Raw genomic sequence first — 27,502 nt, forward strand, 5'->3', positions numbered from 1 at the left:
AAACACACCGTGAAGTAAGCTCTGAAAGGCCCCAACAACAAAAGTAATAAAATTCACGGTAACAGAACAATGACACTCCTAAAAATAACTAAAAAGTCAAATAATGACACGGACACATTAAAGACCAACATTAACATTAGAACAAAACCATTTATTTCTAACCAAGTGTCATGCTGCCAGCGCAGCATACAACTTGGAAATAATGGACAAACATCAGAAATCGACAAAATCAGATAAAGGCAAAAACAATTACCGTCAAAAATAATTATTGTTGAAAACTGTGCGAAAAAAAAAGACAACACAAGGCAAAAAATTTACTAGAAAATATCATAGAAATAAAATGTATATCTCGGTGAACATACTGACAGGATAGCACGACAATTCCAAATTATAGATATATTGAGTTTAAACGAAAATATTAACATTAGCCGGTTCGTGTACCTCGAATATATGACATATTTTAAGAGCATTCTATCTAATTAAGTGTAGACTAAATGATTTCAAAAAATCATTATCAAAAACTTCCGGTAGAGGATAAAAATAAGTCTTGCCTCTCCAGAAATGAGCATCGAACTTTCATACAAAAAAACTTTAATAATTTAAATGCACCCTCAGAATATTTATGTGATTAAAAATTGTAATAGAGAACGTAGTGAATGCTATGACTTCGCCACTGACTATTTAATGGTGAAATATACTTAAAACTCAAAAATACGACAGGAAGACTTAATTAATGACCAACATCTCCTGACTGTGGACAGGTGCATGTCTGCGGTGGGGTTATAACCAGAATTGAAACAGTGCCAGTATCTGTATATAGTGTTAAAAATAAATTTTGAATGTATAACACATGTATTATTTTTCGTGATTTCCTGTCAACCGCAAAAATAGCAAAAGGTAGTACATTTACAGTACCCAGACAAACTATAACAAGAGCAATTTAGTACATGGTATATCCAGACGTGCTATAACAAGAGCAATGCAGTGCATGGTATACCTAGACAAACTGTAACAAGAGCAATGCAGTGCATGGTATACCCAACAAAACAAGTGCAATGCAGTGAATGGTATACCCAAACTACATCAAACTTCAATCCTAAATTCAGCTGAAGTCTTCCTGTCATCTAAAACTTCAACCAATAAGTTACTAGAATTTCTTATTAAATACATGCATATGCTTCACTCAAAGTTCATTCAAAGATGTTGATTCTAGAGTGTTCTTAAGGATGTTATGAAATGATAAGGAATGCTGTTACAGTATTGAAATCTTCAAGTGACAACTTTGTTGTCAAGGGAAGCAGTTGGATGACGTGTAATATTTGTTGACTGTGAGCTAAAAAGCAATACTCTCACGATTTATGAAATAACAAAAAACAAGTGTGGTTACACCCATTAAGATTTTTTAATTCATTCATATATTTAGAATTTGACAACTAGACACAATTCCACCACCAAGAATTCTAAAATCTTCCAACATGGCCTCCACATTAGGTTTCATTATGATATCAGTATGTCCGTTCTGAATTGTTTCCGGTTTTCTACCTAACATGTGGTTCACCTGTTAAAATAGAATTACAGACCTATATTTCTGCTCATTATTGCAAGCTTTAGCATTAATAAGATGATTTTTTTATTTTCAATAGTAAGATGATTTTCACTTAATAACTGCAACTGATTTGAGAGAAGCTATTCAATGGGTAACAGTGACAAACCAAATATAAACACAAAATATATTGTCAGATATTCTAGCTATCTGACTGTTCTACGGATAGCATTCAAATTAAAGGAAAACTAGACAAAACAAATAAAATATTCTTACAAGAAAGATATAATTGCAAGCTTTCATTCATTCAGGAGGTTACTGCATTGTATTTGAAGATTTTGGAGATGTCAATCTTGGGTTTGATAGTCTCAAATTGAGTTATAATTAACTGGCATTATTATCACCTCAATTTTTTTGTGATCATCAAACCAAGATTGATGAAAACAAATCTTTAAATAGACATTTCCATTCTAATACAACTATGATCAAATGCCTCATAGGATGCAGCATATAGACTCTATATTTCAGATTGATACGTTTTAATTGCTATAATTTTTGACACAGAAATGATAGGGAAATATAACTTGCAGGTTTGAAATCAGACCTTTAATAGTTGAGGTACCAATACTAAATCTAAATTAAGGTTAGATTCATCATATAAGAAAACCAAAACATAATTTTTATTGAAATTAAACAATTTAGTTTTAAAGCCAAGTGGACCATTTTGAAAAAAGGGCCTAATATAAAAATTCTGTAACCAGTAAACAAACAAGTTATTTTGTGCATTCATCAATACAGGCTAAATTGGGTTTCAATTACAGTCAATTTAAGAGCATTTTTACAATAATAAATACATTGCAATAACTTCTGGATTTAAAGTATACAGTACAATTTAGTATATTAAACCACTGGAGGAAATATATTGCTGCCATGCTCCAGGTCCCTATGGTATGTTACCTTCTAGGTTGAAATCTCTTAATTTAAAGAAAGAAATCCTATTGTTTATTAAGGAGTACAAATTCACAAATATGTCAGCAACTTGTGATAAGACAGTGGTTAGACATTATTGATTAAAATTGTTAGTTTTGAGAAAGGGAGGAATGTGTTAATGACTTTAAGAATTAGTATTGCTTATGTTGAATTATTTGAATTATATGTACTTAAGGGTGTAAAACAACCAAGAAGGGAACCAAAAGAAGACATTATTAAACATCAATAATCTATACAACAACAAAAATGTCCAGTCAAATACACATGTATGCAAGAAAAAATACTTTGGTGAAAAACAAGTAATAAACAAGTCAGAGGAAATGTATTATACCCGTAGCCAAAAAAATGTCAAATACTTGTGAATTGAATGGGTCAGTTAATCATGCTGCATTGCGGGTAAACTGAACACTCACATATATAAACTATGTTGACTATCTTGTGACCTAATATTGTTTTACGTAATTGGACAGTATATATTTGAACATGTTGTATATTTCTGAGATCCTCGCTCATACTCTCGTAAAAAAAAGTTACAGTCAGTAGTTATTCATCTTGGAATATTAGTCCAAACAAGATTCTACTACAAACTTTCACCTATACCAATATTTATTTGGAAATAAAAGCTTGTCCATAAACTTTGTGAACAATCCTCATCCAATGACTGTTACAGTAGAATTAACTGTTGACCTTAATAGCAGATAAGAGAATAGAAACAAAGAGGTAAATTCCCTCCTAGCAAGTTAATAAAATTTTACATTTTGTTCAAGTTACTTGTATATATATATGTATTGTATATATGCCTTGTGAATGTCCAATGCAATTAGCTGGCAAAACATAGACAGTGTCATACTAGAATTAAATGATGTGGATACTTTCAATGACAGAGGAATAAATGCTATTCCATCCCAGAAGGCGCATTAGTGCCAGTAAATGTCAATGTGTCATCTGACCCCTAATAAAAATCAACATCCAGTAAATTCAGTTGAGTCTTTAGTTTTCGTATGACATCACACGGGAACATGCAACAAGTCTGACCAAGATTCAATCAAATCAAGCAGCTCTCAGTCTAACCAGAAATTTATAACTAATGCTCCTTCAGGCTTAACCTGTCTTCTTTCGCATACTCATAAATTTATTATTCTTGTTGGTCCAATAACCATGTGTTTCCTAGTAATATTCCTGAAAAGATGAAAGAGCCTCTATGACTCACTAGAAAACCTTTACTTATTACTATATTACCGAAAAATCTTTATCTTTGAACATCTGTGGGTTAAAGACAACACCAATCACTCTTCCTCCATACTTGTCATAGAAAAATAGTGCAAAATCTTCATACAATTCCTAAAAAATAGGGAAAGAGTTATCTTCTCCTTAAAAAGAAATTATCACATTAAATCAACACTAAATGTTGTCTTTCATCATAGATACATGTAAGGGATATCAATAAATACAATGATATCTGAATTTTCAACAATTCATTTTCTCTTACATTAACTTCAATATGGTATCATGATTTCTTCATTTCCATGATCAAATTAATATACCTTGAGCTCTATCAGATATTTTTCTGCAGGATCATAATCATATACTGGTAAGCATTTTAAGTAGTCCTTGTCCAAATCATTACCCAACATAGGGTTGTAAATCTTATCTATTCTATCAACCATTGTAAGTTGCCGTGCAAGTTGTCTCCCTTTCAGATGAATTAATACATTGTAATCACTAGTGGGCGGGCGAAACACTTGCTGAAAAAGTAAGAGGTTCATAATCAAAGGAAATAAATGTTCACTCTGTTTTAATTGATAACTTTCTAAACACAGCAAGGGGTAGGGTGATTCCTATATTCTCCCCAAATTTTAGTTGTGGGTGGGGGGGGGGGGGGGTATATAAAAAAAATGACATTGTATTTATATACAGTCAAACCTGCTCTGCCGGTCACCTAAAATCTCCGGTCACCTTCACTTAACAGTCATTTTAAAACCTGCCCAACTGTTTTCTCTATATATTTTAACTCAAATCATTGGTCAACTCCCTAATGTTGCCAACGGTCAACTATTTTTCAGCCAAAAACATCTTTCTGACTTCTTCTACATTCAGTTTATCACATGACCAAATACCGTTTCATGTGATTAAAATTATATTTAGTACATGCAAATATAGATAATTAGGTTGCTGAAGGAATTAAATCAATATTGCAATGAAAACAAAATTAAAGATTCGATAGTAAAGGTGTGAAATTTACTCACTGATTGGTGATTAAGTTGTAAAAACTTCAGTCTTTAGTTTAATTATGAAAGTTTGAGCTGTAACAAAATGTCTAAGAAACGGAAAATTTTGACATTGATAGAAAGATATAGCAATTAAAAAAATGATTAGTGGAAAAAGTGCCCATGCTGTTGCAAAGGAAATGAGTGTCAGAAAAACACAAATTACTCAAATTGCCAAAAGAAAAGCAGAAATTATAGGGGACATTGAAAATAACATAGACGGAAATGACATAAAACTGGAAATGAGGAAATAAATGATTTGTTATTTATTGTCATATATTTTTATCTGAATGATATTTTGAATACAAATATTTTTATTGCTAGTATACAAGAATCTGCATCTGAAAATGAAAGGTAAATACATGTAATATTATGACAATCACAGGTAGTATAATCTAAAGGAATATGGGATTATATGCTCACATCAAAGTCTTTCTACATCACAAATTGTAACCTCATTTCAAAGGTCACATCTCTATAAAGGTCACTTTGAGTGTTGCCCAGAGTTGACTGGTTAATACAGGTTTGATTGTACATTTATAGAACAGACCTTGTAATCTGACAATGCTGTTCTCTCCATCATCTGAGATTCCAGAACATGTAAACATTCAGTTGCCAAGGCGACCAATCTTTGTAGAATCATGGCAGTTGGTTGTTTTCTAGTCCAAACAGACTGATGCTTGTCTTGAGGTGTGGAAATGAACATCAATGGCAAAGAGGCTCTTGCTTTGGTAAATTTAGAAGTGATCTCAGCATAGTCATCAGCTAATGGAAAGAGCATTATACATTAAGTAATTTTCAGGACTGATTCTAAACATGAAAAAAAAAAAACAGAAAATTAAGTGTAATTGGTTCTGTCAACTTTAAATACCAAAAGATCTTGTTTATAAGCTAAACTAGGCTAGTCGGTGAGTAAGCATTACATATACTCTGAAGTCTAAATCATTACATAGGCAAAATTATTTCACATGATTTTCACCCAAACTGAGCAAATAAATTTTGTGTCAGAATCCATGTGAAATTCGTGTAAATCAAGCCTTCATGTGAAATGCACATGAGCTGTTCACATGCAATTCATGTTAATTGAATTTCATGTGAAAATTATGTTAATTTCATGTGAAGTTCACATGAATTTCATGTGAAGCTCAATTAACATGAATTTCAGGTGAAAAATATCTGCTTGTGTAAAACATTAATATTTTGTTATATCAGATTCCAAATCTCATAGAATAAGATAAAATATTGATAAGAACAACAACATTAATGTTTACAGAGTGATGTCACACCAAAAACTGCATATATTTTTTAATGGATCACCAGAGAGACTGTGGAACATTTCAAAGTGCATAAAAGGAAAAGTTTGTACAATTTACATAATCATGTACATCTTTACTGAATTACAAGTCTTACATTGAATGATAGTGTAACAATGTTCTAATTGTATAGTTGTATTGTATTCCAATTAGAACTTTTTTTGAAGTCTTTTGATATTGTTGGGACAGTGTTTTTCATTGACATTTATGAGAAACATAAAATAAAATATTATATAAAACAACTTCTTAATTGCTATTGAAACCAGTTATATAAGACCGTACAAACCTGTGAGTTCTGAGTTCAGATTTACTATCAAAGGTGACATCTTCCAATCAAATGTAGAAATCAGATACAAGAATCTCAGGAAACCAGTCATAGGATTGCTGAAAAAGTGGACCAGTAGGTAATATTTTAATGTTCTTATATCTACAGTGCAGTATTTTCTTATCTTTATGAAAAGAACATAAGTAAAATCATTTGGCAAACAAGTAGGTTTCTAATTATAATAAATTCAAATCTGAAGGCATAAATTGAGACATTTATTGACCAATCATTCATTGATGGAAAGATAATTAAGAAATAATTCGTGGAGGGGGTAGCAACACCGAGGTGTTAAATGATAATATAAATGCCAAACCTATGTTAAAATGAGTACAAATCTACCCCCTGAAGGAATTATTTCTTTTCTAATATGAAAAATACGGTAAGTTTTGTGACAAAAATTTCCGTAGGCATAGCCAAAATAACAGCTGTTCCGTTTAACCTCCCCCGTATGGAAGTTGGATTAAATTTGTATATTTATGTCATCATATGTGTTAAACGTGTGTATTTATATAACTGATTTCAATTAGATAACTTCACAGTCGTTAAATCATCACATAAACGTTTTTAAATGAGTGTTTTGTCTCAAAGCGACAGCGAAAGAAAAGAGACAGTGCACAGGTGCTAAAGGTGGGGTTGTACCGACATATAATGTTTGACGATATAAAGATATCATATTAGAATATGAAATATTGCATCTAGAATCATAGATGGAATTTACATAAACATTCAAGTAATCTACCAACACGTGGATGGATGGATATAACATAGTTTGTCTGTCAAGAAACATCCATCTTTAAAAATTACCTGGACACTGTATACGGTGCCTGACATGTAAACTGATGTGCCACAAGCAATTCCACTACAATATCAGGAATATGGTCAACCAGCATCTGGGATGAGATCCATCTCTTAGCAAGTCTAACTGCACCACAAAAACTGCCATGTTTCTGTTGAATACTTTAAAAGAACACAGAACTTTCAATATTACCTGCTTCAAGCAAAATGGTTTTAGTTTCAAACAAAATATTTCTAACAAGTCAAAAGTATACTTGGCAATGAGGGATAATTATAATTTGAAACAATGGTAAAAAACTTATTTATCTCAAATTCCAAAAATTAAAAACGGCTCATAACCAAATCTAACTGATTCTCGACCATTAATGAAATAAATCCCCGACCAGTGAACCAGAAATATACTGAAATAAAATTCATCTTCACAGAACAACATCAGATTACACTCATCAGACATCTTTTGTACATTATCAAGAACACAGTTTTCATCTAACATTCAACCGAAGCTTCCATCCATTAGGATTTGAATAATTATAATAATTTCATACATGAAGCGAATTGAATAGATAAGACAATACATTTATCAAATAAAACATACTCTTGTCTGTAAGTTATACCAACTCACCCATGTAAGGTCAACCTTACTCACCCATGTAAAGTACTAGTAAGAACAGGAAGTAATTTAATGTTCTTTTCCAAGGTCAAGGCCTCCTCATTGTCTACAAATTTTACCATGCCGTCTGTTGTTGTCATTTTTTTCAGAAGTGCAATCTCACGCAAGTACTGTAGCTCTAATCTGAACACATAGTTCTCCTGAAATTATGAAAATTTTTGGAAGACTGCATTTAAAAGATATAAGACGCCTTCTTTATGTACATAACACATGTCAGGACTAATTTATAGAAATAATACAAATGTGTCATTCTTATATTTAACATGAAGATGCATGTATTGTCATGATAGGTCTACCCCAACGCATACAGGAAGTTGATACTGGACAGCACCTAAACTGCTTACAATATATGCCCCATCTATATAAAGCCACACATTAAATCTGGTTTTAATCCATGCAATGGGAGCCAAGATTTTTGCTACAAAATTTTCTTTATCACTCCATTCAGTGAAAAATGTTTAAGTCCCACAAAACAGGAAGTAGATATCAGACTGAACCTAAAATTGTCTATACAAAATTTAGACGGACGATAGACAAGGTGATTTCAATATACAAAAGAATGGGCATATAAAAACAAATATCAAAGCCTTTAATATTAACTTGGTCTGCTTAAAATATATTTGTTAAAACTTACAAATTTAATATTGACATGATCTGTATTAATAACTACAGGTATTTTCTGTTGATCAGAGAGGACTTCTCCTAGTTTTATATGCAGGGCAGCTTTTATCCTTCTGAAGGCATCTTTGTCATCAGGCCACTGGCCACTTCCTTCCAAGAGACATATTACTGGAAAAACAAATACATTTTGTAATAAATATTTATTCAAACAATCTCATTTGATAAAGCATATAATAGGCAAGTCCTTCTTTTTCAGTTTTTAGTTTGGTAACAACAAAAAAAATCAGAAAATATGAATGATGAATTGACTCTTTATTCTATCATCCCTTAAAAATTTACTGCATACCAAGTTTAGTGAAGTGCTTTTCTGTAGTTCGAGATGAGTTGTGTTATATTTGTACAAAAAGAGGACTGACTGATGGACTGAAGGAAATAAACACTGTACCCTCTACAAATTTGTTATGTGGGGTATAATTGTAGTGCATCATTTGAATGGATGAAAAAACAAATAGAGGTAGATCATAGGAATTTTTTATACCTAGTAAATAGTTTTGAAATTTAAGAGGAAAACAGTGAGGGATTAATTTCAATTTTACCATAATGAGAATGTGGACACTTGAATTGGAAATAGTAATCGTAAAAGTGCCGTTGTTAAGAAGCTAATTTTCCATGGTATGCAGGGTTCAGTTAAACAACAAATATATATAACCAGAATAGGATTAATTTGATTGAAAGCTATGATCATCTAATAAAATTCATGAACTAACAGAATTTTGATATACCACAAAAACTTAAATCCTTAAAAGTAGCTTCACAATATGTGTATGTTTTCACTAGCCTATAGAGCAGTTTAAATAGTTAACTGATGTTCATTACAGTATGTTTTCACTAGCCTATAGAACAGTTTAAATAGTAAACTGATTTTCACATTTGATTTATACCAATTTGCCAGTTAAGTACCCAGATTAAAAATTGGTCAAGAGTGTCTGAAGGTTCCACTAAGGTCAATATCTAAAATATATGGTGGTATTTGTTGGACAAGATTATAATGCTTACCTCTATAAGAGGTGGTGTTTGGTGGACAAGATTATAATGCATACCTCAAGAAGAGGTGGTATACAGTGGACAAAATTATAATGCTTATCTCTAGAAGAGGCAGTGTATGGTGGACAAGATTATAATGCTTACCTCTAGAAGAGGCGGTATACAGTGGACAAGATTATGATGCTTACCTCTTGAAGAGGTGGTATACAGTGGACAAGATTATGATGCTTACCTCTTGAAGAGGTGGTATACAGTGGACAAGATTATGATGCTTACCTCTTGAAGAGGCAGTATACAGTGGACAAGATTATAATGCTTACCTCTAGAAGAGGTGGTATATAGTGGACAAGTTTATAATGCTTACCTCTAAAGAGGCTGTGTATAGTGGACAAGATTATAATGCTTACCTCTAGAAGAGGCAGTGTATGGTGGACAAGATTATCATGCTTACCTCTTGAAGAGGCGGTATACAGTGGACAAGATTATAATACTTACCTCTAGAAGAGGCGGTATACGGTGGACAAGATTATGATGCTTACCTCTTGAAGAGGCGGTATAAGGTGGACAAGATTATGATGCTCACCTCTTGAAGAGGTGGTATATAGTGGACAAGTTTATAATGCTTACCTCTAGAAGAGGCTGTGTATAGTGGACAAGATTATAATGCTTACCTCTTGAAGAGGCGGTATACGGTGGACAAGATTATGATGCTTACCTCTTGAAGAGGCGGTATATGGTGGAGAAGATTTATCATCCTGTGGTATCAGTCGTGGATCAGCATTATCTGTACTGACTTCAGCATGGTAGAAAAATGTAGCAGGTAAAACTGGAAATACCTAAAATAATATTATGCATTATATATGAATGTACACTATCTCCGTTTTTAAGGTGTTGAAATTGTTGGTCACAACACAAACATTACAAAATCAAATGACATATGGTTGACCTATATAAAGCTAATCTTTCAAAATATCAAATGGCTATGATAAGTAGTTGCACGGTAAACTGTGCCCCTTCAGTCGGCAACTGATACAGCAGCATCATACATCCCTCAAATCATTTAGGTGGAAATACAATATTAGAGGTGCACAATGGAATCAAGTGATAAAAATGTGTCAAGGTTTTATCCAATTCCACTTTGCTGTTTCAGAGGATTTATGCATGGGAAGATGGTACCCCCTTAAATGATCAATGACAAAGTCCATGTCTTACATAATGGAAACTTAAAAGTCATTTGCTTTTTTTTAAAACACAGTGTATAAAAATTTTATGTAAATTTCAGTATACAGTAATCAAAATCGACATTTTTTTCATAAATAAGTAAATGAAATTCGTGAGATATAATCACATCAAATACCTCAGTGAATCTAAAAACTGGGGATATCCCCTGTATGGAGTTAATAGTCAGAGGCAAGTCTTTCAGATTCCTCAGGATTTTACATAAGTTATCATAGGACTGTAACAGTGCAATATGTGGTTCCTCCCCTGTTCCATACATGAAATTCTTGTCATAAGACTTGACTGGAAGGGAGATAACTTGATCCAACTGGTTCCCAATGTAAGTTAAACTGGTGACACCTGCCCACCTGAAAAGAGAAAACAATTCTTAAAAACAACGATATCTTCAAGACTGAAATGAAGAATAAAAGTGAATACCAAAAATGAGTTACTATTTGCACAAAAAGATTCACTACTAATTTTCATACCATGATAAGAAATTTCAAAATTCAAATTGTTATTACTAAATATAGATACATGCAATAATTTTAAAATAAAATCAAGAACAGTATGGTATCAAACAAACTGACCTTATTAAGTGAACAATTTACTGTATACATCTGTAACTGACCTTTTTAAGACTTCTTTAACAACATGAGAACAAACAAATCTTCTCTTATCAGCAGATTTTTCGTTGGTCCATGGAACAGCCTCAGTTATACTTCCATCCTTAAATCTTCTAAGCTCAGATTTCTCCCCCCAAAAGTCTCTGAAGTCTTTAGCCTGAAAGTTATGAACTTTTAAAAACATACTTCATGTGTCATACATTGAAACTGTGGCTAATTATTTTAGTGATAAACTAGAAATACTGTGAGCAAGCTAAAAAAAAGAGAATACAAAAAGTGTAAAACCCCCACCCCTACCTGTTCAAATGGTGTTAAATGTTAAACCATCTTGTTGGATTATCACCCTTTAGCATCCACAAAAAATAACATTATTCCTTCATGCACATCTTCAAATGATGTCAAACCTTTACAAGAACTTAAGCAGTTAAGGGGGAGCCACGAGTACAATAAATGTGGACAAACACAGACAACAGGGTGATTCCGATATGCACACTACTTTTCAATGTCCTCTTTCCCTCACTACAAGATAGCTAGTAGTCTATAATGAAATTTTACAGTAATTTCATATTTGAAATAAAAACCCACATGTACCACACTGAACAGAAATTTCTCAGTATTTACCTCAAGTGAATCTGCAGGTGGACCTCTATCTATAGTAGAAAATGCAAACTCGTGATCTAACAAAAGACCAACTGTTAACTTCTGACTAGATAAACTTGGAGGACCTTCATTAAACTTCCACTGTAACAGAAAATATTCTAGGATGGTAAATTGCAAGGTACCTTAACATGATAAATATACAATAAAAAAACACACACACACACAAAACTGACAATGAAAGATAATTTTACTTTAATGAAGAAATAGGTATAATGTTAAATATTACAAAACTTTTTTAGGTTAAGAAACAACATGACTCAGACAATTTGATATGAATAAATATCATCAGTATATCAAAGTTGTGATTATTCATGGTATAATACCTCACCATTCACATATTTTCTTGTAAACTAGAATTTACTAGGTGGGACGTTTCATTACTGTGAAAAGTGAGGCTATATTGTAAACATAATGACTCAAACATCCAAAAAGAGATTCCCATTGTGAGTGGAAAAAGGGTTTATGTCATTGTCACAAAACAAAACAAAAATTAAAGGCATAGGTAGGTCTTTAAAAATATCAATAATGAATGCATGTATCAGGTATTTTTTTTAGTTTACAGTAGTTAAATAGCTTTTATCAAAATTAAAACCTCTGACACAGGTTGCTGCTTTATCTGTACTAGCTTGACTCGAATATTCAGTGCTTTATGTATTAAGGTCAGTAACTCTGGTATTATGGCATGTATATAGTTCCCAGCATGGTCTAATAATTTATTCTGCAGCTTTAATTTCTCTACTGTCAATTTTAGTTCTGTCACATCAGTAATACTGCAAAAACAATACAAAATAAAATACTCCATGAGGTGCAGGTTGATGTTATCCCAGAGGTTCAACCCTAAACAGTTGAGGCATATATAAAATACTCCATAGGGTGCAGGTTGATGTTATCCCAGAGGCTAAACCCTAAACAGTTGAGGCATATATAAAATACTCCATAGAGTGCAGGTTGATGTTATCCCAGAGGTTAAACCCTAAACAGTTGAGGCAAGTATAAGCACTAAATTCAAGCTTTTAAGATACATTTAAATACATCTGTGAATTTGCATTTTGATTGAAAAGTCATAACTTTCTATCTAACTCCACTAAGTTGATTACAAATTCAGCAAGTTTAAAAAATGCTCTTTTGGGTTTTTATTGATAATTTGTAAGGACCACCAGCCCAAAATTCATAATGGGATTAAGAGGAAAAACAAAACAAGATCAATATCAATAAATTATTGGACAAAAATCTATTTTTAAATGTCTCTGACCTTCTAATCTAAAGATATTAAGAATCTAATACCCATGAGATTGCAAGACAGAGAAGTCTCGGACAATAAAGGGTAAGATTTCCAGTTCTCTAACAAGGCCCTGCCCAATTAGATAACATTAAAATCTTACCCAAGAGTCTGAGATTTCCTAGTCTTTCTGGTGGTGTTTGATTCTTTTTCTCACTTTTAAATTAAATTTTGTTATTAGTATGCTAATTCAGAATACCCTGCTTGCAGAAATACTTTTGAATGTATAAGACGTTATACCAGTGGGTGAGATAATGAAATAGAAATATTCTTGTCTCTTTAGTTAGAGGATTTTTTGCCAAAAAGAAGGATACTTACTGAAAAATATGATCAAACTTCCTTGTAAAACTGACTGGGATCATAAACAAGAATGGGAAACTATCCTCCAGTCGGTCTCCCAAAATATTAACAGCTAATTCTGCTTCATGTTTAACCTATAAAACACAGAAAATAAGAGGCCGTCCACCAAAAACCTGGCAATGGGTGGCACATGCTAATATTTTTTTTACAAAAAATTTCAACTTTTTCATATCGCAAATGCATCCTTTCTCAAAGTTAAATATTGTCTTTTATAGTAACTGCAACAGTTAAAGAGAAATAAATTACATAGAAAGCACTGAAATTCATTGTTTTTATGAAAAGAAATTGGTTGCTTTCTTAGGGAACTGTAAAATCATTTTCTGAGCCATCCATTGATGATTTTAAAAATCTTTGTACTATTGGACATATATATATCATTATTCATATAAACATTATGTTGGAACAAAAAATTTCATGGGATAAAATTTACAATATGCCACCCATGTCATAGGAACTGCTCAATTTCTAAATGGATCGTCTCTTAATTATTTGTGACTATATATCAGTCTCTTATGTTTATTGTATTATTATAAATGGATCAGCATTTCTTTTTCACTTTACTTCTTAATTGCAAAAAGGAATATAAATCTGGATTTAAACCATATAGTCTGAAATTACTTTCCAACTAAGAACAATAATCCTAGATGATGCATCATCATATTTCATAACTGATGAATAAAAATAACTGCAACATTTCCTTCATTTTAAGAACTGAACTATATTAAAAAATAGGGTATGAAAATCTTTTATACTAAAAAAAATTATGAGATAATAAAATGTGTAAGCAGAAAATGTTTTAAAAATAATTGTAGTACCTACCCTTAAAAATGTAGATTTTTTTACATCTGAACATAAATTGACATAACCAGTTGTATCTACAAATACACAGTCAAATGTTTGATGAAAATCTTCTAAGGTAGGCTGGCTTGGGTCATTACCATCTCCACACAGGCTTATACCTGAATCTGTCCAATTCTCCTTAGCTAAAGGTTACAGAAATGAAAAATACTTTTTATATAAGTAGAGCAAATGTTTGAAAATATTCTTTTTTTTCCTTTTGATTACTATATTTTCAGTAATGGAATCATATTTTACTTCTTAAACAAGATACCACATCATAATTGTGGCAACAAATCATTAACTACAGGTAAGATCAGTATCAATCTGCTTTGAACTTGAAATAATTTTCCTTTGATGTCTAAAATTTCTAAACTGTTGCAAACCAGTTTTTTTTGTATAACCTTCCTTATAGTTTAATTTCTAATGGATTTAAGTCCATATATCTCTAACTGATTCACAATCAAAATGTTATTTTGTCTGGGATTATTTAATTAAGAACTGCAGACCATTCCATGTTAATTAAGTAACAGTACTTAACTAGGTTTCCTAGTTTGCACAAAGAAAACCAACCAGCCAGATGATTTTACAAATCAAATAAAATCATATTCAGATAAAAGTGATATATAATACTATATACAAGTAATATAAAGTCATCTGTGATGCTTTGAGAAAAAAAAAACATATTCCTCTTTTCTTCGTTCAAACTTACTCTTGAGAAAGAAAATTATTCAACTGTGTATAGACAGTGGCGGATCTAAGAAGGGAGACCCAGGGCACCCACAAAAATATTTGTTAAACACTTTTTATGGGTGCATATACACACAAAAATATCTTATTTTCATAAAATTTCAAATTCATAAGGGTGGTAGCCCCCACTTAGATCTGTCCATGATAGACCAAAGACGTATCAATCCATTTATGAAGGTTGTAAACTTACACAAATGCAATAAAGTATTTCTCATGATCTGGTAGTTACTCATCATCTTATTTAATTTCCTCCTAGATAGTAGGAACACCACATATGATGACATGATAAAACCAGAAAATCCTCCATGACCCTGCAAAATAATCAATCATCTATAAGACCATATGATATTCACTTTCTTTTGTCAATATCAAAAACAATGAATATGAATAGTATAAGGAACATACTGAAAAAAATTCTATACTCAAAAAGATCAAAGTTTAAATAAGGTGTCTTCCAAAACATCTCTTCAGTATGTTTTTATTTAATGATTTCTCAATACATTGTGACTGCATAGAGTATAATTTTCAATCTTTGATAACCATAATGTAACTTTCAAATGAAAAACATAATTTCTGTCAATAAATATACTGTTATAATCAAACCTACCACATCAAGTTCTCGTTGCCGAAGCCATATTTTCAACAAACTTATACCCTCCTTTACAGCAACTGAATTCTCTATTATAGACAGCATACACTGATTGTTGGCCTCTAATGCTATATCTTGTAGAATGGTAGTATTGTAATGAGGAGTTGGAGGCTCATCTACTTGCTCTGACAACCCAAAACATATTTCATATACAATTACTTGTATTCTTTAATGAAATGAACTTTTTTGCCCATCAGTTCTTTCCTACTTTCATACTTGGTAAAAATCCTTTTATTTTAACATTATAGTTTAAAAAAGTTGAGTTTTGGGTATTTTGTTACTAAAATATTTATATGGATAAACACATATATAATAAAAATGTTTATATATAGCTGTTAATTACATATAATCCAAAATACCAGAAATATGATAATGGATTTAATTGGAATGGTTTTATCACTTTAATGCAGTTATCTACTATACCTTCTGTTTCTCGTCCATTGAACCATGACTGGCGGACATTATTCTTGTTAACATGGAAACGACTGTATTTGAACGATCCTCCCTCAGGAAAACAATGAAGAATGAATGTCACATTCTTCTGTTCACCTTAAAATAAATTTGATATGCATGCATTTTTTAAATTAAATTCATTTTAAATTATATTTCTAATTTGGTGATTATCTTTTCATTCTATTGTTTGCAATTCAAAAGTTGAAAAATGAAGTCCAATGTAAATGAAACTGGAAAAATTATGAATTCAAGTGATTTTAACTATTGCCAGAAACTCCTTAAATATAAGGTAGTATAAAACCTGAAAATGCTTGGTTTATATGAATAAATACAGCATTTAAAAAATTAAACATGAACTTGTTTCAGACAACAGGATAACCCTAATTTCTGTCCCAGCAAAAGAAGCAGGTGAATTTTAGATGCCCACCTTTGACTTCTACAATCAAGATTGGCTTTAATGTGTTTCCATGGTGATAAGAAAATTTAAGATCCTGTACGACATCTTCTTTTAACAGTTTAGCTGCAATTACTGATAGATAGAGAGCTCTTTTTTGTATATATCTGTGATTCAAATAATCTTTCGGTTGGAAGAATGCCTGAAAAAAAGGGAAAAACCAATTAGGTAAAGATTTCAAATATAATAAAATGTTTGCTATATGTTCTTAAACATGAATGTTGTTGTCCAAATATGCATAGAATTATACATGTAGGTTGGTCTATTGGACTAGCCTTTTATTGTCATTCACAAGCTACATGTATCTCTAAAGGAACGTGTTAAGGAGACAGGTTTATCAGTAAGGGTCCACTGAACTTTTTTTTTACAAATGGTTTGAACTGTAAGAGATATCTGAAATCTGATTAAAAAATGCAGGCAGGGATTTTTATGAGGAATCCAAAGAATAAAAATTATAGAAATCAGACTAAAAATAAAAGAGTTGCTTTTTGGGGGGTGTGGCCCTTGACCCCATATAATTCGAAAACTGGATATATCTGAAATCTAATTGAAAAATGCAGGCGAGAACTGTTTTGAGAATTAAATAAAAAATTTTCAAAATCAGACCAAAAATAAAAAAGTCGATTTTTTTTTCGGGTGTGGCCCTTTTTAACCCCTTATAATTTAAAAACCTTAAGAGTTATCTGAAATTTGATTGAAAAATGCAGGCAGGGATATTTATGAGGAATCCAATAACAAATTTTCAAAATCAGACCAAAAATAAAAATGTTGACATTTTTGGTCGTTGCCCATCTTTGACACCTTATAACTTGAAAATAGTCCAAAACACACAAAATCTGCTGATATATTTGTGTACCAGAATTCAATAAGGAAGACAATAAAAAAAAAATGATTAAAATCAGGGGAAAAAAATTCTACATGGGTTTTAATAAAATATCTATTTTTTACCCTTTTTGGGCCTTTTCTAAAACAATAGGTGCAACAAAGTCCAAATTAAATAGGAACCTTCCTTTAGTGATAGGTAAAATCATATCAAAATTTCAGAACAATTGGTCAACCACAACTAAGTTATCAGACGGAAACTAAGTGTCCCCAGACAATGATGACAGTGCTATTCCATTATATGACAGTCAATTTTTAGCGGACATATAAAAACAAAATGACTGAAACAAAAACAGAATCTTCATGAAAACATTAAAATACTGTATTATTCATTCCTTTTTATGTATCATCATTACCTTAGGTACAGTTAGTTGGAGATCAATACAAGGATGAGGTCTCAGACAGGTTCCTGTAGAAAAACTCCCAATTTCTTTTACTTCCTTAGGTGGAAGAAATTTAAATTTCCCCTTGGCAGGCCTTGAATTTTCTAGCAGTGGTAAACAGACCTTTTTTGGTAACCAACTGGTATCCTGAAGCTTAAAAGATAAAGATGATTGTTTAGTTCATATTCTGACTTTGTGCTATGATGGTTAGTTAATAAGAAATAAACCCCAAAAAAGAAGGATAATTTTTAAGCTGATACTCATAAACATTAGAACAGTAATTTTTTTTCTTATTTCGTTGCTGCATTGTTACATACAAATTGTTACCTTGGTATCCAGAAAGATATACAATGGGGTTGAACATTATCCCTGCTATTAGAAAGAAAATATTGTTAATTGAAACACCCTTAGCAAACACGATTTTTTTTTCAAAATTTTAAGATCCACACCAGACGTTACACTTTTCCAAATGGATGGTGATTACAAAATGATATTCTAAAATTCTGTAACAATCTGTGTAAAAAGGCTACAATAGAATGGTGTACACTGAGAAACATACTGACGTTTACCTTTACTTGAATTCATTGAAAGCCTATCAATGTTCTAAATATTGATAATAATATATATATATAATATATATAATATAATATTCAATAATAAAGTTAGAGTACCTAAAGCATGCATAAGTTGCTTTTAACTTGCCAACATACCTCATGTTCTTTACCCTTTGGAAGTTTAAGCAATACTGATGTTATATTTTTAATACAATGTTTGATCTCTTCTTTTCTTTTATCCTTGAGTCTTACTTCATTTAGTAGTTCAGAGATCTGAAAGCAAGAAAAACAGATTAAAAAACAACAATAAATAAGCACTCATGCATTCATACAGAACACTAACTCACCCTAAAAAGTGGTCCTGCCAACAGATTTCTATGAAATTTTAATCAAAGGTTTTTAATTACAAACACTTCATTCAATTTAAAAACCCTATCCAGGCAACCAGCATAAATGCATGTATCTTAAGTGTCACTCCCTTAACTGTGGACCCCCAATGCAGGCCGCAGTTTTGTGAAAATAAATCCCATTCAAGCTAAATATGGTCACCAACACTTTTTTATAAACTTGAAGGAAATCAGACAAATATAGAAGGCAATAAGCAAAAATATATGATTTTTTTTTTTTTTTCGTAAGTCCCCCCCTCCATCCTACATCCAACAAAACTGATGGTGGTATCTAAGAAACAACCTAATGGAACAGAAAAAAAACAAGATTTCTGTAAGCAACAGCACCACCAAAAAAACTACTAAGTTGATTGGTAAACAGGAAGTAGATGAGCATGGAATCCAAAAAGGGGAGACATGGTACAATGCAAAAGCAATACATCAAATATCTAAGCTTTCCCTCCAATAGAAGCTGAGAAATCCGTTACAGAAAAAATGTGTTAAGGAATGACAGAATAATAGACACAGATAAAACAGTACACCCCCTCTCTCCTATAGAGCAGGGGTATACTAATATAGTAACTTTGGAGTGTGGTGTATGATAAATAAAACATAAGGTATACTTATTCTATGGACAAGGAAAACAAACCATGTTTTCAAATCATGTTACCCAATAAAGTCCATGTATTCTAAAACCAGCAGCAATTTCCTATCATTTTTTCATGCTGAAAAGTCTGAAAGAACAAGTTTCTGTTTTTACTCAAACAACCATATATAGTGTGTCTTTACAGTGATTCATTTTCAAGCTTTAGAGAAATTTGATGATACATTAATATACACAGACATCAGTCACATTCCCAACCTGATGCTTAAAGTTTTCCCCACACACATGTAGTATCCTTAATTCTTAAGAGCATGTTTCTGATGGCCTAGAATTTATTTTGGCCTTAGATCTACATGACAATGTGCATGTACCTGTAGTTTAAATACACTGGAATGAAACAAATTTTCAGCATCCTTCAACTGATGAAGTTCATCATTAGAGAGTGGCTTGAACAGTTGTCCTTTATCGATCTTCTTCTTTCTCTTTTTATGAGGAGGTTGTTCACTTGTATCCTCTCCCTCATACCTCAGATCTTCTCCATCACTACTCAAACCATCTTCACTTTCCTCCGTATGTGAACTGTAATCATCTTCACTTTTGCCAGAAATATTGGCTTTATCTTTATCAACCACTGGATTCTGTAAAAAACATGTTGAACTATCATCTAGTTTTGAACACATCAAGCTATTTAATATAATTTCATTAAAATGTAAAAGTGTAAAGCATTGTGTAACAAACACCATTTAAATTACTTTTGTAGGTACATTGTATTTTAAATCAACTCATCACTTTGGTCTATGTCTTAAACAAAACTGTGTTGAGAAATCCATACCAAGTCATATGTTCTACTGAGTGACATATATTTGTATATAAGACAAAACAAGAGGCTCCTAGGAGCCTGAATTGCTCACTTTGTTAAACTTTTGCCTTCCAAAAATATCTCTAACAAGGAGTTGTCAGTCAATTTCAACTTGAAGAAGCCTTTGGTAGGACTTATCATAAGGTCATAAGGATCATTTCATCAATTGAAAATTTCATTCTATCTACTATAGTTTTCAAGATATTGGCTGAAAATTGCTAAACATAATATTTTTTCCCTTTCAAGGGCAATAACTTTAATAAACAGCTGCGCTTTAAATGCATGATATGCCCATTGCCCTTTTAACTTGTCCTTATGCTTTTAATGAATTTATATGATCGACTAGAAATACCGTGAATACCCTCCCCACCCCACCCCCCTCCCCACCCCCAATAAAAAGTAAATAAAAAATGCACAAAAAATTTCGCCCTATCAAGGCTACCTCAATTTTAAGTAAGTTTGTTGTCTTGCTTTTTCACTCATATATTTCTATCTTGTTTATAACACACTTTTCTGACAATGTTACCAAGTATCTTTTATATTTATTAGTCCATCATCATAACAAATGGTCAGTTTTAAACAATTTTTCAACGAATAAAATTTACTTGGTCATTTCTGGCCTTTTTTAAAATTCATAACATGGAAACGTAAAATTTGACATTTATACAAATTGGAAGGGAGCTTCAATAGATATGAATAATTCACCAAAGTTTCATAAAAGTTAGTGAAAGTGTTTTTGAGTTTTTGTTCGAAAACTTGAAAATCTCCCTGTTTTTAAGTATAAAAATTCATAATACGGAAAAGAAAAATTCTGAAATTTATAAAAATCGAAAGGGAAATTATGTCAATGGATATGAACAATTCTCCAAAGTTTCATAAAAGTTGGTGAAAGTCTTTTTGAATTATTGTCTGAAAACTTGAAAATCCCCCTTTTTTTAAGAAAAAAAATTCATAACATGGAAACGAAAAATCTGAGATATATAAAGGTTACAGACCACCAATTCAACCAATGAGCATTTGGAACGTACGCAAAAATAGTCATACGCAGAAATTACCCCTGTTCCTCATAGTGCTGTGAAAAAAGTTCTCATCTCATTTAAAAAATTTAAACAGTTTCTGAAAGGAAAAACATTTCTGTACATTTTATAGGTGCATTTTGCTTCTTGTGATGTGAAGCCTAATCTCCATAATGATTTCTAAATATACCCCTATCTTGTGAAAACACTGGGATTCCCCATGCTATTTATAGACACTTCACTTCCGGTGACCAGTACTGCACTGCAAGTCTGCTAACCCCACATGCCATTCTGAGGATTGTGAGCTGACATATGTAGAATCATGCTGATATATAGTCCTCTGCAGGTTAAAGTTAAGGTAAAGTCCAGAGAAGCCATTGAATATTGTGAAATTAGCATAGAAGCCTATGGGAAGTGGAATTAGTGGTTTTTAGCCTATAAAAATTGAAAGGAAGCTTAAGTAAATAGATATAAACAATTCACCAAAGTTTCATTTAAGTTGGTGAAAGCGTTTTTGAATGGATGGACAGACATCGGTATACCATAATACGTCCGGTCTTAGATGGGCGTACAAAAAGGAGTCGTTTAAAAACTTTGATTCCCACAAACTTTTGTAGGCTTTACTATAAGGATCATTCCATTCTATTTATCATAGTTGAGATATTGGCTGAAAAGTGTAAAAAAAAAATGTCAAAGGGCAATAACTCTTGGAGTCCTCTGACAACTTTGATCCCTCGGAGACTTTTGTAGGCCTTATGATGAAGATCATTTCAGAACAGAAAGAACTTGGCTAAACCTTATGACTTTAGAGATATATGAGAAAAGCTTCTGACTGACCCCTTTGTTCTATTTTTAGTAATGGCAGCCATGTTTTTCCATGGATAAAAAATCCATACAACATTTCTATGAAAAATACCCCAAGAAATATTTATACGAAATTTGGTTCCTATTGGTCTGGTAGTGTCTGAGAAGATGAATGTTGAAAGAAATAACATTAAAAATAGCCAAAAAATGTAGAAAAAGGGCAATAACTTCAACATGGTTTAACAGATTAAAACGAAAATGTTATCGAAGATAGATTTCATTAGGCTAAATACTTTAATCCCATACCAGAATCTGGCTGAACATTACGGTTTCGGAGATATTTGTGAAGAACTACTGTCTGACTCCTATGTTCTATTTTTAGTAAGGGCAGTTATGTTTTTGACCGATAAAAAATCCCCACATCACTTCTATGCAGGATACCCCAAAAAACATTCATATGAAGTTTGCTTCCAGTTGGTCCAGTAGTGTCAGAGAAGAGTTTTGAAAAATTGTAAATGACAGAGGACAATGACGATGACGGACACCAAGTGATGGCAATAGTATGGTGGGCCTTTGGCCACACGAGCTAAAAATGGCTGAAGAGAAAAATGTTGGACCTTAACCTAAAAGTGGAAGGTTTCAAACTTTTAGACAGTGGGGAGCCTGCATAGAAAGTTGCAGAATTACTTAATGTCGGGAACCACAGACTTAGAATTTAGGAATACAAAATCTCAAGGTGATAAATGACACAGAGAATAATGCCTCGTGATAAACTATTTTAAAATAAAGATAATTTTTAATAAAGCAATTTATCAAAAAAATCATCCATTTTCAATAAAATTAATGAACATTTTCATGACAAACAAAAAATTTAATATGTAATTGTTGCTGGTAATATTAATTTTTAAATAATTAAGTTGCTTATTTATGCACTAATGACAAAGCACTTTCTTTATAAAATGTAACAGAAATCAAAGACTGAAGTCTTCAAAATTGCTAATCATCAAATATTCTCTGCCACTGATTTTGGCTTACTTTCATAATCCGAAATGGCATGAATGCAATATGTTCTCAAATCGGGTTCTCCTGATATGATAACTCTTCTGTAACCGTAAAGACCCAAATATTTTTAATCAAAACAACTGGTTACCAGGAACCAGATCAAACAACTGGCAATGGCTATATAAAGATATTAAGGCCCTGATAATGTTTATGACCTACATAGTCAATTGTAAAGAGCCTGTGTTTGAATCAGAAACTGGGTAATATTACATAAATTCAATGCTAACCAATCATTTCAACTTTTAATTCAAACTTACCGTTCTCACTCAAGCAAAAAACACATGTAGATATGTGTATGACATTTTTTAAAAGAGGTACATTTTTATTTAGCGATCTTTGGATTGCTTATGATATTGACCAAGGAACCAGATTAGGAACCAGATTAAACAACTGAATGAATATTTATAGAAATCTGGGTCCTGCTAATGTATATGACCTATATAAGACACATGTATGATATCTAAGAGGTACATTTTTGTCTTGTATAGAACTAGAACTATGACACTATGGCGGTAAACACAGCACAGATCTTCAGCATAATGTGGAGTAGTAATATATAATTATGCAAAACAGATACAAATATAAATTACTGAAATTACGAGTGCAAGAAGTAGTTAACAATATTAGCATCTAAAAAGAAAGGATATGAGAAAATGTAACAAATACAACAGCACATCAAAATTGAAAAATATGTAATGACACAACTCCTGTTTTCAATACTCTACATAAGCAAATATATTTTGTTTTGAAAATCTTGATTACCTCTGTTTAAACCCCCTGCCTATGGTGACCTTTTTATCAATGGCCCTTGAAAGGTCACTATAGACAGGTGTTTTCATCATTTCCATCATACTCAATAGGTAGGACCCTGCAGTTAGTTAATGTCAATTCAGGAAGTAAAGCTATACACTCACACAATCATATCTAAAAAGTTTTTCCCTGTAGAAAGTAGATGTTCTTCAAATCCTCACATCATAAGATCCATAAAAATGACAAACATTTTCTTATTTTTACATGACCTGATATACTGGAGAATGTTCAATCTTTCCGGATAGCTTAATGCACACATTTTAAACCTCTTATTTTTACAAGTTTTGCATTTACATGTATCTATGTACAAAAGATCTACTATCTTTATTTTTTTGAAGTTTTACCTAAATAGACTGGGTCAATATTATGTATGAAACAGTTAAGTTATACTGGTTTAACCCCAGGGTCATTGGTCACCATCATTATTTTGGTTTAACCTGGTTCTGGTGCAAAAATGAAATTTTTGGTCAAGCATTTTATTATCAACTTACTTTTGTTAGAATACACAGCTGATCATTACACAGTTCTGTTCTATATAAAAATATGCATTTTTTTGGACTGCATAAAAGGAAATCACAATGGTGAATTTAAAAAAAAAAGACTATTTTACCATATGGCCCAATACCTCTGATGAGTTTTGACCAGAGTCAGATGAAAAAGTAGTACTGGACAGACACTTAATTCCAACTGATTCTTTGATGTGAAGCAAGAATATACAGTTACAGTACATTAACTACTGAAAGTGAAGTGTATTAGAGACTTTAAAATCTTTGGAATGCTTGGCAAAAAGATGGATAGAATAAAACATACAATCAAAAGAATTAGTTCAGATGCAAACCATGTGCCAGTTAAGGATTATTTTGGTGTTCCAGAGGACAAATAGGAGTTACCTCAGGGTTTAGAGATTAGCAGAAAAATTAATCACACATCATTCCCCAATATTTCAAGTGGAGTGTCCTAGGCATATACCAATTAAAATTTGAATGGTTTCTTATATCCAAATGTATGATATGCATACCTGCCAACATTTGAAAAACCCCATGGGGGTTTTAAGGCAGGACAACATGTGAATGAACATTTTCAGGACATTTTTTGCAAACTGAATGGATTTTACTGTACTAATATAAGAATGAGACAACAACAATAGTATTAAAGGACCTTTTTCAGTTGAACAACATGTACATGAACTGTTACAGATTGAAGTTTGCAAGTCCCTTTTTTGTGGTGGATTCCTCCAAACCTAAATGAGAAAACTTTAATTTTCAATCAAATGAATTTTTACTATTTCAGAATACACTGAGCATATCTTTCCTTCTTTCCTTTAATGTTAATTGAAGGAGAGTTAGTGTGCAGTTGGAAACTTATAAAATTTAGTCCCAAAAGATCTATGACTTAATAAACTGTATCTTGGTCTATGTTATAGAATGAAACTAAATAGTGCGACTTTGGCAACATTTTCTTTTCATTAAATGCTTACTATAAGGTAAAGTATATGAGGAAATATAACAAATACTCAAGAATGTTGCTACCATATTTCCAAAATCATCACTATTCAAAAGATATTGTATTTCTTTTAACTATTGCAAACAAAACTTTTGCACTGTTAAAATTACAAGAAATGTGAAAAAGGAATTGAAGACTGCATGGGAGGTAACTAATTTTGCATTAACAATGGTAATCTCATAATTTGTTTACATATGTGGTCCCAGAAATTTTAGACATGTTAAACTGACAGTATTTGTCAAATTAATTGTGGAGTAGAAATTAAATTTTAGAAAATAATTGGCTGTTTATAAAATAGTCGTAGATCTAATAGTGATTCATTTTCTAATCATCAATCATCATCAATAACCGTGATCAGCTGATGGCTCCTCAGAGATCATTTACCTGTCATAAAACTGATTAGACTGCAATTAACACCTTTTGTCAGATTGATGACTCTACTAATCACAAAAATGTGATTAAAACACAAATACATGGGTTTGGATTAGGAGTATTTTTAGGAAATTTTGACAAAATCGGGTTTTGGGACAAATTTGACCTGAAAAATTGCTTTGTAGGACAAATGGTCAAAATAGTGAAAACACGATTTTAAATCATGTAAGTTCGCAGGTATGGATATGGTCAAAGCTACACCAATAAAAAGTCATTGTAAAAATGTATGGAACCCAGGGCTCACGCTACCGAGCGATTCGGGCGAAATAGTTGACCTGGAGTCACTCACTTCGCCCTCAGACAACATCGAACCCTATGAATCAATAATTAAAGGGCTGTGGCCATACATGTATATATGAAATGAGCCGGTTTGAATATTTAAGGAACAACTGTTATATTTTTTTCGGTCTATGAAGAAATAACTTCTATCACAGGGTGCACACTAAATAACCTGCATAGCAAGTAATTTGAATATTTGAAAGAGTGCAGCGTTGGCACTTATAATTTAATTTAAGTACCAAAATTCAACGAGTAAATCATTAAAAAAGTTTGATGATGTTACTTCTGGAATGAAATTATATGTAAGTAAGCACCTCTTGACCTGAGCTTGATGATATACCTACGATCCACACACATGCCCTTGTTCATCATAAAAACAAGAATTTGTAAATCCACCGGAACAAGGCATACATGGGAAAGAGGAATATTTTTGGTCAACCACACCTGGATCATTTAAATTTAGTGTTATCTCAATTTGTTTTCATTTCAATTCTTTTCATTACATTTTGTTTTTGCATTCATTTCATAGTTCACATAAATTAATTTCTTTTTTTGTTTTGTTTTTTGGGTTTTTTTGGGTTTTTTTTGCGTTTCTTTTCATATTGTTGTTTTACACAATTACCAACAATTAAGAACCGGTATCCTCCCTCTTTTTTCAAATAAGATTCATTGGTGTGCATTGCATGGCCAAGGGTTTATATTTAAGTCCTTGGTCTGGCCGAAATCAACATGAATTTTGTAAATATACATTACATTTCTTCTCTTCATGCTGATTCCCTGATTACTTAAAACAGTGTTTACATTTTAGAAAACGTGCTCGTAAGAAAAGTAAGTTCCGGAACCGCAACGGAGGGTGATGGTTCCCGGAGAAAGGAGGGTCCATTGGAGCGTATCTAGAACATTTAAAACCAAGGAGTTCAATATAGGAGAGTTCTTCGTGATGTTATCGCTTACCTGTGATTTGGTTTTGGTTGGCAAAAAATCCATTGAATGGCATAGGGTATCAACTTTAAATCATCATAACTTTTTCATTTTTAAAGATAATTGAAAAATACTTTTGGTTCCCAACATTGC

At 32.0% G+C, this 27,502-nt stretch overlaps 1 protein-coding gene across 1 annotated transcript; it reads right to left on the bottom strand.

The window, feature by feature from the left end:
* Positions 1–1,383: 1,383 nt before the first annotated feature.
* LOC148622476 (nucleolar protein 6-like) lies at positions 1,384–27,288 on the bottom strand. Its single transcript, XM_088572435.1, has 23 exons — positions 27,182–27,288; positions 20,035–20,301; positions 18,830–18,946; positions 18,093–18,272; positions 16,828–16,996; positions 16,371–16,496; positions 15,906–16,072; positions 15,489–15,609; positions 14,531–14,694; positions 13,670–13,785; positions 12,665–12,842; positions 12,034–12,153; positions 11,418–11,569; positions 10,926–11,154; positions 10,284–10,404; positions 8,538–8,692; positions 7,880–8,043; positions 7,243–7,395; positions 6,400–6,497; positions 5,351–5,565; positions 4,078–4,278; positions 3,773–3,874; positions 1,384–1,558 (listed from the first exon to the last, which is right to left on the bottom strand). The coding sequence occupies exons 1-23, from the start codon at positions 27,194–27,196 to the stop codon at positions 1,412–1,414; spliced, it is 3,477 nt and encodes a 1,158-aa protein (XP_088428561.1). The 5' UTR covers positions 27,197–27,288; the 3' UTR covers positions 1,384–1,411.
* Between the last annotated feature and the right edge of the window lie 214 nt (positions 27,289–27,502).

This window comes from Perna viridis, chromosome 3, assembly GCF_037379345.1.
Source record: "Perna viridis isolate PV_CMFRI_1.1 ecotype Kerala chromosome 3, ASM3737934v1, whole genome shotgun sequence".
Classification (NCBI taxonomy): domain Eukaryota; kingdom Metazoa; phylum Mollusca; class Bivalvia; order Mytilida; family Mytilidae; genus Perna; species Perna viridis.